At 36.6% G+C, this 14,335-nt stretch overlaps 1 protein-coding gene across 2 annotated transcripts in view; it reads left to right on the top strand.

Moving 5' to 3' along the window:
* Positions 1–14,335, top strand: part of Sesn1 (sestrin 1) — a 141,382-nt gene that overhangs the window by 110,627 nt on the left and 16,420 nt on the right. The window contains exon 1 of one of the 2 annotated variants that reach the window (XM_004637481.2): positions 8,958–9,155. The exons of the other annotated variant lie outside the window; for it this stretch is intronic. Within the exon in view, the coding sequence (XP_004637538.1) occupies positions 9,054–9,155 (102 nt within the window). The 5' untranslated portion in view covers positions 8,958–9,053. Of the gene's footprint in view, positions 1–8,957; positions 9,156–14,335 lie in introns of those variants that run through there. 2 annotated transcript variants of the gene reach the window in all.

Here is a 14,335-nt window from a genome sequence, read left to right as displayed (position 1 = left end):
CACTGGACCTGGGCTAGGACTGGGTCTGGGGGCTCCCGGAACTCAGCAGAAAATCCTACTCGGCGGGCGGGGTGGGGGAGGCACTGCGCAGTGGTGGGGGGCGGCCCAAGGGGCTGGGAGAGGGTCCGGCCCACGCTGCGCCTGGGCTGGGACTGGTCCCCCTGGCGCAGGGTAGCAGGAAGCTCTCCGCACACTCACCAGACCTGGGCTAGGACTGGGTCTCCTGGTTTTTTTTTTTTTTTTTTTAAAGCAAATACAAAATAGTAATAAATTAGAAATAATACAAATTTCACTAAACAAAATAATGTGAATTCGACAGTATTTGTTGTATTGCATAGTGTTGTTTTTAACTTAGTTGTTCAAATAACCAGATATATACATACAAATTTGGAAAAAGAAAGAAAAAAGTTATAAGAAATTAAAAAGAAAGAGGAAAAGAAAAAAGACAAAAAAGTTTCTTAAGCATTAGCTGCTCCTTTCCATAGACAAGCAGAAAGCCACAGTACAATTATCGAAGCCATCCTGCATACATACATAGATGCATCTCTTTTCCCCATTCCTTCTCCTCATCTTAATAATTCCTTCCTTTTGGATAGATTCATTCCCTTCTCATAGGATCTGTTGTATCCTTTAGATTGTATTTCCTCTTTCAGGTTCTTACACTAGAGAGACAATACGATGTTTGCACATGCGGGTCTCTTAAGTGAAATGTTAACCTTGTTTTTTTACCTTGTTCCTACAAGCAAAAGTGCTATGAGAATTTAAAATTTTGTTCACATATTCACATTTTTAGCCCCTCAAAAATGGCTTTAAAAAATCATGCACTGTTGAATTTATGGTTTGAGAAGTATTTCTACTTGTATATGTCATATATTTAGATTTCAATTTTCTTTTATTGAGTTTATATCAGTATCCTTCTTTGAAGCTTTCAGTAGCTCCTAAGAACTTATGTTATAATGTCCTAATGCTCAGTTTTCTAAAACAGATCATCTTTTTCCTAACCTCAGAATATTACAAATTAAACCCATTCCATCTTATTTAAGTCAATATTGATGCTGAGAATTAGTCTCTGAAAGTCATATTTTTGAACCTATTTAGTGAACCCTATTTAACGTTACTATTCTTTCCTATTATTTCACCTTAGATAGCCTGAGGATATTTAAAGCCAAACTTGGCTACAAAATGTTCCGTAAATCTTGTCAAACAATGGTATATATACAGGCAGCATTTTACTGTTCGTGCCTGCGTGATACAAGAAGTGATCTATATGTGCCGTTGCCAGAACTCTTATAGCTGCTATCTTGATAGTGAAGAACAGGAGGACAACAAATCAAAGAGCATGGAAGTTATCTGTGGACTATCAACATGGAGAAAGGAGTGGCTGAAAAGTAGAAGTTGCTGAACACAGCTGAGTCTTGGGACAAGCTGATTTTCACCTGCTCATATAGTGGCCCTCCCCAAGCTTCTAACAACATTTATCTAGACTACAAAAATCTCAGCAAAACAATATTGAACTTGAAATTTACCATTAAGTATTAAATTGAGTTAGTTTTTCTTTTCTTTTTTTTACTTTAAAGAGAAAAAATATTAAAACAATGATACAGATTTCAAAACAAGGTAGTTGAAAATTAACAATTCTTATTGTATTATATACATATTGTTATTTTCAAAGTAGTTGTTCAGATTACAAGATACAGGCTTACAAAAGATGATCAAACAATAGAAGCACAAACCATTCCTTTCAATGAACTAATAGAAATTAGTATTATAATGCTAGCTATCTTATATGTCTCTTTTTTTTTCTTTTTCTACCCCAGTTCTTTTCTTTTAAATAGTTTCTTTCCCTTTTACAATATTTATTGTATATTTTGGATCTTATTTATGCTTTCAGTTCTTTTACTAGGAGACAATAAGATGTTTGCACATGCATGTTTGATTTATCTCACTTATCAGTTGGCCTTGAGTTGCATCCATTTACCTATAAAAGCCTTGAGTTTATCCTTCTTTATAGCTAAGTAGTACCCTATTGTATAAAAATACCTCATCTTTTTTTTATCATTTCTGGTTGATGGGCATTTGAGCTGTTTCCAATGTTTAGCTATTACAAATTGCACTGCCATAAACATGGGTGCACATATATTGCTGTGGTATGATGTTTTCAGTTCTTCTGGAAAAATACCCAGAAGGGGAATAGCTGGTTTGAATGGGACCTCTAATCCAGGTTTTGTGAGAAACCTCCACACTAATTTCCATAGTGGTTGTACCAGTCTACATTCCCACCAACAGTGGAGAAGGATTCCTTTTTCCCCAGAAACCCAGGGGCAATTGTTATTGGATGATTTTTTTTTTTTTATGATAGCCATTCTTTCTAGTGTTAGATGGAATATCAGTGTAGTTTTAATTTGCATTTCTCGAATGACCAAAAATGTTCAAACATTTTTTCATATACTTATTTGTCAATTGTATTTCCTCATCTAAGAAGTATGTATTCATCCCTGATGCCCATTTTTAGATTGGGTCTTTGAATTTAGGAGTCTTGATTTTTTTAAATTCTATGTTCTACATAGTCCTTTATCTGAGGGATAGTTGGCTAAAAACTTTTCCCCTTCTGTGGGTTTTCTTTTTACTCTGTTAGTGATTTGTTGATATGGAAAAAACCTTTTAATAAGATGAGATTCCATTTGTTGATTCTTTGAAGTATTTCCCTTGCAGTTTAGTTTTGTTCATGAAATCTCTGCTTATTCCTGTATCTTCAAGATTTCTACCTTTCTCTCTTTTAGCATTTCTGTTTTAGTATTTAGGTCTCTGATTTTGACTTCATTGCATAGTGATAGACATGGGCCTAGTTTTAGTCTTCAGCATGTGGAAAGCCAGTTTTTCTAGCACTATTTATTAAAAAGGCCATCTTTCTTCCAGAGGACATATTTGGCCCCTTTATCAAAAAAAAAAAAAAAAATGGCTGAGTACGTTAGTAGTTGTAACTCCATCTTCTGATCTGTTTCACTGATCTTCAGGTGTTTTGGGGGGGTTGGAGGGCCAATACCATGCTGATTTTATCACAGTAGCTTTATAGTATAATTTCAAGTCAAATTATGATACACCCTACCTTGATTTTGTCGCTTAGGATTGCCTTTGTTATTTTAAGTCTCTTCTGGTTCCAAATGAATTTTAGGAATGTTTTCTCTAGATCTGTGAGGTATGTTAATGGTATTTTGATCAGCATTGCACCAAATCTGTATAATAGTTTTAGGAGTATGGCCATTTCCTAATGTTGCTTCTTCCTATTCATGAGCAAAGGATATCTTTCCATTTTTTGATATATCTCCTTTTTGAGAGTACTATAATTTCAATATATAGATTTTTTTTTACTTCCTTTGTTAGATTGATTCCTAAGTATTTTATTTTTGGATGCTCTTGTGAAGGGTGTGGTTTCCCTAATTTCTCTACCAGTGAGTATGTTGTTTGTATACAGGAATGCTATTGATTTTTTACTATTAACCTTGTATCCAGCTACACTACTGAATTTGATTATTAGTTTTAGGAGTCTTTTGGTGGAGTTTTTGGGGTCTTATATGTAGAACATCATGTCATCTGCAAATTATGATAATTTAACTTCCTTTCCTATCCTTATTCCTTTTATTTCTCTTTTGTTTTCTAATGGAAACATCTCTTTGGAGTTCATTTGATACATACATATATGCGTTAGACAGAAAGGCAATGGAAACACAGTGAAGAGCAAAAAAATACAAATGCTCTGATTTTAAGGAAGTTTACATTCTGTGGTGACATGCTAAATAAATAAATAAATCAGTCACTCACAATAAAGAGTATGAATTAATTTAAGAAACTTGCTTTCTCCTTAAAACCTACCCTTAGTCTAAGAGGAATAGAGTTAATGTAAGGAGCATTTATAAGAGTAGACTGAGGTGAGGTATATAGTAAAAACAGCTTTGGATAGTATGATGTCATCAAAGGTCTGAAAAAAGGATCCTGAGAAATATAACAGATAAGCAAATAGAAGAGAGAAGCTCTTATACATCACCAACGCCATGATTTCTTTCCTTCCTGCCTCCTTTCTTTTTTCTGATCACACTTTGTCACAAGGTAGGGACATATTTTTCTTTATTCTTACCTTCTTTTCTCATCTTCAAAGTCAAGAAATTAAGTTAATGTACTATAGTCAGCACTCTAGGAGGCTAAGGCACGAGTATCACAACAGAGTGCAGCCCAGGCAATTGAGCAACATAATAAGATCCTGTCTCAAAATAAACAATAAAAAAGGACAAGCTGTAGCACAGTGTACATGCTCTAGGTTAAATCCCCAGAAGGCAGCCTCATATACTGACTGCTGCTTTGGAGTCAGACAGCTTGCATTCAAATACCAAACTTCATTGTACAGTATCCTAACCTTGGAAAGGTTACTCATGAGTTTCTGTTTCACTAATTTGTAAAATAAAAATAATCACGTGCTTTATACATTTAAAATGTTTCTGCAACATAGGAGCTGATAAATTACTGATTTTTTATCATTAGCCTGGAAAACCTGACCACATGCTTTAGCATACTGAATCTTTAGGGTAAAACTGTCTTTCTGATTTAAAACCATTATCACTGGAATACTGCTTATTTATAAATATTGGTAATGGCTTAGAGTTCTAAATTCCTGTTTAGAGATTTAAAACACCGTATGTTTTGTTTTGTTTGTTAGACACAAGGTCCTACTGTATACTTGGGCTGGCCTTCATGTAGCTCAGAGTGGTCTCGATCTCAAGAAGATCCTCTTGCCTCAATTTCCCAAGTGCTTGGATTATAAGCATGTGGCACCGTGCCTGGGTTTACTAAAAGAAGAAATTTTAAATGAGAGAAAAGACCAAATATTTGTCAACAGTCTTGCTTCTTTAAAGTAACATAATTCTAAAAATTAAATTGAAGGGAAAAAAGTGGAGAGCAAATAAGTATAATATAAAATTCAAATTAAGTGCTAAAAGGATCTTAATGATGCTGAAAAGGAAAAAAAGTGCTTAGCAGACAAGTTATATATATAAAAACAGGAAGATATGGGCAGGAGGAGAAAAATCTTGACAAAATTAGTAAGCAGAAGTAATCTTTTAAGCCAGCAGTTATTCTAAATGATATTAGGGGATTTTTCAAGAATAAACAGCTATCTAATTAATTTCAACTCCTATTCTTACAGAAGTTCTTTGGTTTAAAAATTGAGCTTTTTGAGTAAAACTGTCATTTTAACTTAACACCAGTAAGGCTTTTTGGAATATTGCTTATATCATTGTGTATTTTCTAGGCAATAATTAGTTATAATTGTGATTCCAATTAATAATTGTGCAAGTTTATACTATTTTAATGTAGCTTTCTTAGGGAGAAACATCATGATTTAGCATGTGATGCATAACAGCCTGATCATGAATTTGGCCTGACAACTGTTCTTTCCACTAGAACATACCTGTTCATTTTCATGAGTTGAATTATAATTTTTAAAGACCTACTGGGTTCAGGGAAAGATGCTAGGTCAGGAGAGTAGGTATTTGTGAGAGGTATCTCCTAACTTTCAAAAACTGGAGTACAGGGAAACAAGATCACCTCCTTTAAGAACTTCCTATCTTGTGGAAGAGACAAACCTCATCTGCATCCCTCATGTTTTCCCATTCCCATTGTTCTTCAGACCACTCCGTTTCCTTGTGAGACTGCCTCAGCAGTCTAACTCATCTCCCTGCCTCCAGTTTTGCCCGCTCCAATGTATGTTTCTAAACCTTAAGTGAAATGCAAATGTGACATCACTGTATTCTTTAAAACTTCTAGTAACTCCATGGTACCCTTAAGGATGAGATTCATATTTCTTTTCTTTTCTTTTTTTTTTTTTTTTTGCAGAACTGGGGATTGAACTCAGGCCCTTGTGCTTGTCAGGGAAGCGCTTATTCCACTGAGCCATTTCCCTGGTCCTAAGATTCATATTTCTTAATGAAGCCAAACAAGGTTCCTCATTATTGCTTGTCTGTTACCTAAACTATATAATTATTTTTACCCTCTGCTCCACAGCCAGTTAACTTCCTTTGTCCAGCTTCCCCAAAGTACCACTCTCTCCTGCTTCTGGGCCTTTGCATGTTCTGGATCTTCTGCTAAGAACTCTGTTCTTAGCAAATGCTCCCTTGCATTTTCCTGCCACGTTCTTAAGATAGGTCTCAGATGTTGTTTCCTTCAGCAGGCCTATCTTGAGCCACATGCCACATTTGGGTTCTCCTAGTATTTTCATAGTTCTATGCCTAGATTAAGTCATTTGACATCTCTTTGCTTTTACATAGGTCCATTATCTTTTTCTCCAGAAAAAGGGCTAAGATCATTCCTTCTAAGAAAAGATGCAGAGGCAACTGAACCTTGCTTGGATTCAGCTAAGTTAAGCAAAACATTTTTAGAGGCAAGAAAATTGTCACAATCATTATTCTTTGATTAGCTGTCAGGAATTTTCATAATTGAAAAAAAAATTCTAAAGTAAAATGTTTAAGTAGAAGACTTTGTAAAATAGCTGTTGGCTGGTACAATCACTTTTCTGTGTTCAGAATATTCATCTTTTCAACAGATGTTTGTCACGTGACTAGATGTGTCCAGCAATGGACACCTCCAGTAAGACATCTGGCCTACTCCAGAAGTGAAATGCTTGGGAGAAGACAAACGTTTCATTGAATGATTTAGAACAAAACATCTCTAAAAGTGAAATCTGTACAATAATATTTTCAGGCCAATTAATACTTTTGTTGGAACTCTTGGTCACTGTAGATTTAATTGGAAGATATAGCTTATGCTGTACTGTGTGCAACAGAGCAGAAATTAGTATTCTTTGAAGTATTTAGGTCAGCCTTTATAGAGACCATAAAGGAATCCTGACGTCTAATGCCTTGCAGGTTCTCAGTAAACCACTGGCTTAGTATGAATTTATTTTTCTTTTCATGTAAGGCAGCATTAAAATAAAGAATAGATTGAAACTTTCTGGGGAAAAAGTAGCCCTGCTTGGACCTTCCTATTCAATTTCAGTTTATTTGAAATATTTCCTTGGTAATATTTCAAGCTTTAAATATCAGACAGCTTACTTATGCAATTTTCAGATTTAACTGCATTTAATTAAACCATTCTGGGATCAGCTGAATGCATGCTTTTCTTTTCTCATTAGAAAACAGAAAGGGAAGCATTCTCCATTTTGCAATGGAGAATAATGTTTTAAGGTGACAGAAATGGTTATTCCTACTAAATAGCTAAAATTACATTATTCTTTTACAAAGAAAATAACAGTTTAACTTTTATAGGATGGCAGTTATCATTTTTAATGTACTTCCCTTACTTTTACACTAGCTTTTATAGCTTACAACTCCGTATATCAAGTGCATTTATATTTCTAAGTTACTCATTTACAATTAGTTTATCTTAGAGAATACATATGACTGCAAATTGAATGACTTACTGGGTTTGTTTTATTTGTTTATGGCTGAGTGGGCATTTGATTATACTGTTTATTTTTGTGGCTATGTGGTAGAAGTCTTAAAGGCTCCTGTAGCCTTTTTTTCTATGTTAACATTAATCTTAAATTGCTTCTTCTGACCAGTAAAATGAATTTTGGCTGCTTTAGCTATTTTTAAAATCAATTTATGGGGCTGGGGAGATGGCTTAATGGAATAAGCGCTTCCCTGGCAAGCTCAAGGGCCTGAGTTCAATCCCTAATTCTGCCAAAATAAAAAAAAACATAAAAATAAATTAATTTATGAGCACATAAAACATTTATTTATCTGGAGGAAATAAATGAAAGTAAACATATTTAATATGCTACTTTGAAACTATAACAGTTAAAAAGATAGTAACTTAGTCTTCTGGGAGGCCTTGTTACAATGTTACCTCCAAAAACTGAGTTACAGAGTTACCTCCAAAAACTGAAACTTAATTTTATTTATGAGTCCTGGTTGTATGCCTGTCAGTATTTACTGATTTAAGTTGTTTTTTTTAACCCCTTTAACCTGAACTTGTCAATTTTTGAAAACCCCAGGGCAAACATGGAAAATGAGATCTATTTCAGAAGTGTGTTGTTTTTTTTTAAGTTGATCTATCAACTTCTTTACATAGGTGTATCATCTTTTATCAAGTATATCAGATTTATGTAAGAAAACAATAATATTAGCACAGGAATTGGGAGATTTGGGTTCTAACCCTACAGTGTCAGTCATTTGTGCTGAGTTAAACCTCCCTAAGTTTCTCATCAGATTTCAGAAATAAATTCTTTCTTTATAATCAGTGGTGCTTGTTAAGGGACATTATAACATCGTCACATCTTCTTGCGAAAAGACAGACCAGAGATCTGCTACCAAGGCTTATTATCTGTGTAGGAGATGATATTTATAGTTTTTACATAGCTTGCCAAAAATAAATTTTACGTTGAATATAGGCCATGCTCTCATACTTGTTCCTGTTTTCCACGGCCTATACAGCATAATTTGGGCATTATCTCTTGGAAAGAAAGAATGGAAATTTCAATAGTTTATAAAATTTACAGAGAATATGCATCCTCTTGGTGCCATCAATCAGTCTACAGAGCTTGGTTAGTGTTTGCTTCTAGGTAAACACTAGGATGAGCTAGGGGGCAGCGGCGGAGAGAGTCTCCCCTTTCCTGGAGGGGGTGGTTGGCTCACTGCGCCTTCTACACACATCTTTTGCTCACCTCCAGGCCCAGGGGGCCGCCTCTGAACCTGAGAAATGGCTCATCCTCCCGGGTTTGGCCTTCGGGTTTGTTTTTCATCTATCCGCTGGCAGCCCCCGGCCCTCCCTCGCTGAGGGGGCGGGGCTGTGCTGGACTGCGGGCCAGCATTGGTGGGCTCAGCCGGCAGATCGGCGGAGTGAAGGGCCGGGGGCGGGGCCACGCGGCTTGTTTGTCGGCGCCGCCCCGCCCCCACGTTGACAAGCGCTGCAGTGCTGAGCCGCGGCTTCTTCGCTCCTCTTCTCTCTCCTCTCTGCTCTGCTCCCGGCTCTCCTGGTCGCGCGCCCACAGTCGTTCCCGCACCGGCATGCGCCTGGCTTCCGCGGCGAACGAGGCATACTCGGCCTCGCTGACGGTCTCCGAGCTGCTGGGCTGCAAGCAGTGCGGCGCGTCCCGAGGGCAGGACGAGGTACCGGGCGAGGGGATGGGCGGGTGGTGGGCAGGTTACCTGGCGGTGCTCACTGTGCCGCAAGAGGTCGCGTCGCTCCCCACGTTCTCACCCCGGCCGCAGCCGAAACGCCCGCGCCCGGGCGTCAGAGCAGCCCGGCCGGCCGGCCCGGTCTGGAGGGGGCGCCTCAGCTTTCCTACGCCTCCAGGTGAGGGGTGGCCTGTGTACACTAGAGACTGCTACCGAGGGGTCCCCCCCCCCCGCTCCCCAGAAAATGCTGAGCTGGGGGAGACAGCTGCCTCGGCCATTGAAAGCAAAGTCTCCAAAACCTAAATAACGTCTCTGTACAAGTCCCCACAAGTCAGAAACCTAACAAAGCTTTGGCCTCACCATAGAACAGCCTGTGGATTTTCCCTTCGTGTCATCATGTTTGAACAGATTATTCAGCCACCCTCATCCCTTTCCCCTCCTAGGGGAGAAAAAGCAAAACATGTATTTAGGTCAGTTACAAATTTGTATTGCCTAGCATAAATATATACTGCAGGTGCTATGACGTTATGTGCAGCCTTTACCCTTGTTTATTAAATCATCCCTATAGGGTCTGAATTGGCTTTAAAGCTATTGTAGCATTTTGTATTATTTTCTAAGTGATTGCAAATAGGATACCATTGGAAAGTTACTAATATGACCTTAGCTAAAATTTGAACCTTTCAAAAAAAAAAAAAATTGAACCTTTCAAAGGCTTTGGTTCTAAAGGTGATGGAGAAAGTAAGAAATAATTAGAATTAAAATCAGAATGCTTATTGACTTCGTTTGAAAAATCGAAATATGAATAATTTCGCTGCAGCTTTGCCCATGAAAATGACTAAGATTTAATAATTGTACTTTTTTTGCTAATCGGAGTCTGTGTTAGCACTCCATGTATAGTAACAAAATCTAAATAACCTCATGAAGGCTGTAGGTTTTTTTTTTTTTTTTTTTTTTTGGGGGGGACAGGTTCTTGCTATGCAATTCAGGCTGCTTTGAACTCACCATGTAACCTAAACTGGCTTCCAATTGATGTCGATCCTCCACCCAAGTACTGGGATTATAGGCGTGTGCCACTATATATGCCTTGGAATACCTTTTTTCTAAATTTTAATTTCATGGATACATTACAAGTTCATTGCTTATAGATAGCATAACATGCTTTAAAAAATCTCCTATAACATTGCTATGGAAACTTTACCAAAGAGAAAAAAGTGAGAAAGTGTTGCATTAGTGTTTACACTTTCTATTTGCAGGCTGTAGCAAATTTTTTTCATTCTAAGTAGAAATGAACCCAACCATCATGCCTGGATAGATTTGTTATTTCTGGTGTTGTGTCCAGAATCCTAGTTCTTGCCCAGATCTAGAATTTCTAAATATAGCCATGTAAACTAGAAGATAGATACATTTTAGCTTGCATGTTAATTATCATGCCTGTTGGATTGTGTTGAGGAAACCAGGAAGATTTGTATACTTACATTTCCTTTTTAGTAAGTCCAACATGTGGAAAGATAAAGTTTTATAGAAAACTAATTACTAGAAAGGGATTTGTGATACATTTCAAGTAGGAAAGTTCTATAATTCTTTTAAACACTTTCCAGAAATGGAATTCCTTTGCAAAGTACATTATCTAAATAAACTTTCATTCAAAATGCAGTATTTATTTATTTATTTATTTTTGGTTGTTGGGTTTGAACCCAGAGTCTCATTCATACTAGGCAAGCATTCTCCTGCTTCCCCACCCAAAGGGTAATACTTTGAAATAAGTTTTTATTTTTCTAAACTATAGTTCATGGAACACATGCTAAAAATAGGTACCTGAACATTCTATATTTCTAAATACTCTAATAGTGATCATGACAAATAGATACTACTAATACATTTTGCTATAATTGGGACATTTCTTTGTAACACATCTAGATCTTTTTATTTAAAAAAATTTTTTTATTCCTTTTTAACAAGTGGCCCCTGCGACAACAGAGGCTCCAGCTACCACCTCCCCCCCCCCCGCAAGCTCTCCCCACCCATCCCGCTCTTCATATAGTCTACATACTAGCCTCCCAGGAGTGGGGACAGGGCCGCCCTCAGCGGGGTGGGGACAATCTGGGTTCCTTAGTGGAGGGAACCCTTTTCATTTTTATTTAAATTTCTTGAAAGTCCAGCACCAAGCTAGAACAGTGACCCTTCAATACAGTTACTCTACTAGAGAAGTGAGAATGAGAATGGAAATTTCACTGTTTATACATTATCTTGTTTAAATGTGTTTCAGAAATCACACACTACTTTTGTATTTTTTTAAAAAGTAAGATTAATGAAAGTGTTGTGATTATAACACCCATATTCTACAACATGTAGACAGGATTTGGAAAAAATGCACCAAAGACATAAAAAACATGCTCAGATGACGATTAGCTTATTTTACTTTTCAACTTTTAAAATACAACAAACCAACAAATCTTTGCATTTTGCACTGGTAGCAAATCATTCTTTGGCTAAGGATTTTTTTTTTTTTTTTGGCTAAGGATTTTGATACAAATTCATAAATGTGTCTAACAAATTTGAAACACCTGATCTAAGCAGTACTTTCAGTACACAAAATCTGACTCATACAGTTATACAATACATAGCCCTTATGTGGTACCATCAATAGCCACTAAGGATTTTTACACTCTGAAAATTAATGTTAGCTTTATACACTAATGAGGAGACATGCCAGAGATTTGAAGCAGTATTGTTGCCATCTCTTCTAAAGATGTCTTTTATCATTTTTAAGGGGAAGGACTTCTGGTTTTTGTGTTAAGTTTTTCCAGCCACACCCTTACAGAAAACCAGTGAGGTTCATGCTGAGATTACTGTCTACATCTGCTTTTCAACAAGGCCATTTTCTGTTCACAGTTCTGCTTCCTATAATCTGGATTGTTCAGAGATTTTTTTGTTTTTGTTTGTTTGGGTTTTTTGGTGTTTTTTTGTTTGTTTGTTTGTTTTTTGTTTTGTTTTGTTTTTTGGTGGTTGTTGTTTTGGCAGAACCAGGGATTGAACTCAGGCCCTTATGCTTGCTAGGCAAGCGGTTATTCTACTGAGCCATCTCCCTGGCCCTGGATTATTCAGAGTTTTAATTCAGTTTCTAACAGCAACAGACAGAGAAATAACCCTAAATAAGTTATAAAATGCATTTACTTTGATTTATGATCATCCACCTCATTGAATACTCGTGTGCCTTTTGTTTTGATCAACACCTGCGAGAAAACAGTCATAACTAATTTTTCATGGGGAAAACATTTCAAAATTAAAACTTACTAAGCTTTTAGAAACCAAGAATATACCATGAATATTGTCTTATATTAACATGGCATCTATAAGGATCCCCAAGATATCAAGAACTTTGAAAGAGACTGAGAGTAATAATTAAAGGATACTGACTAGAACCAGACTTTCTGGATGCAGCAACCATCTTTGTCACTAATATAGTACACATTCTGAGCTGGAATACTTGTGTTTAAAACCAGTGCTTTCCTAATTTACCTGTGCAGAATGCACACAATAGTACCTGTCTCATAAACTGACTAAAGGACCAATCTAAGTTACTGACTCCTTTTTCAGCAGATAGTAAAATACTACCATTTTCTAGACTTTATTAAAGCCTATTATTTATAGAAAGAAGTTCAGTGATTGGCTCATAGTACTTTGTGTTACTGCTGTTGTTCTTATTTATTAGCCTTAGATTGATGGTTTTTTTACACTTTTATCAGCTAAAAAGTAAAAATATAATATAGGTTGATCCTCAGGTATCATTGATTACTGTTAGGATATAGCCACAATTCTAGGAGTAATGCTAATTCCTGTCCTTCCCTTCTACTTCTGATAGAGAGCTAAGGCATACCTACAGGAACTCACCTCCTAGACCCATGCTCCAGCTCCCAACAGCATATTCAACTGTGATCACATCACTGGATGCATCTGGTGATGAGTGTAGCATTCCCATGATCCAATCACCTTATGAAACATCCACCTCTCAACCAATAAGACTGGGGGAGATGTTTTAGATCTAATCGTGACAAATATGTGAAGTACATACAGTTCTGGATATAGAAACAACACCAGAATGATAGAACTCAACCTTTTTGTTTTGAAGTCCATATAATACCAGTTTAGTCCCTTTTAAGACATGCCATCCATATGTTGCCAATATATTTGTATGATAAAATCCTAAAATGGGATTGCTGAGGATTTTTTCCTTCTCTTTGAAAATATTAAATTTTAAGAATAGCTACACATTACACCCTTTGCTTTCTCCTCCAAAAATATATTTTATAAACATTTTAATATCAGCCCATACAGAACTGTTTCATTCCTTGTATGGGCTGAATTTTTTTTTTATTATTAGAGCTTATTCATTTAATACTTTTTTTTTTTAACCAGGAATCAAACTCAGGACCTTGCATTTGCCAGGCAGGCACTGTGCTGCTGAGCTGTATCCCAGCCCAACCCTTTTATTATAGTGTATTCTCTTAACATTATGGTCTTAAGGTGTATCCGTTTTCCTCCAGATGACTCAGTCTACCCTTAACTATGGCAGAGTGCTTCACTGTATATAAATACCACATTTTCTTTATCCATTGAAAAATATATAGGCCACTTTCAAGATTTAGCTATTGTGAATTGTGCTGCTATAATCATGAGTGTGCACGCATTACCACAATACAGTGTCTAAGTCTTCAGGAAGATAGAAAGGCAATAGCTGGTCAAATGAAATGTCTACTTTTTGTGTTTTGAGGCATCTCCATACTTATTTGCATAGTGGTTTCTAGTTTACGTTCTCACCAACAGTGTAGAGGAGTTCCTTTTTCCCTGCAGCTTCTCCAGCATTTATTATTATATGATTTCTTGATGATAGTTATTCTTTTGGGGGTAAGATAGAAGCTCAGTGTCATTTTAATTTGCATTTCTGTAATGGCCAGTGATATTGAGCATTTGTGTTGGCCAGAACTTTACTGAAACAGACTTTGTTGATTAACTCTTATGTTGTTTTCAGTTTTGTACTATGAGCAGCAATGTTGCAGTGATTGTACTTTTACATAATATTTCACAAAAATGAGTGTATCTGTAGGTTAACACTTAGGATAGACTTGTTGATTCAAAGGATATATGACATTTTTATTATGATCAGTATTGCA

The sequence above is a fragment of the Octodon degus genome, unplaced genomic scaffold (assembly GCF_000260255.1).
Source record: "Octodon degus isolate 3935 unplaced genomic scaffold, OctDeg1.0 scaffold00090, whole genome shotgun sequence".
Lineage (NCBI taxonomy): Eukaryota > Metazoa > Chordata > Mammalia > Rodentia > Octodontidae > Octodon > Octodon degus.
This window is presented reverse-complemented; position numbering and strand designations above follow the sequence as displayed.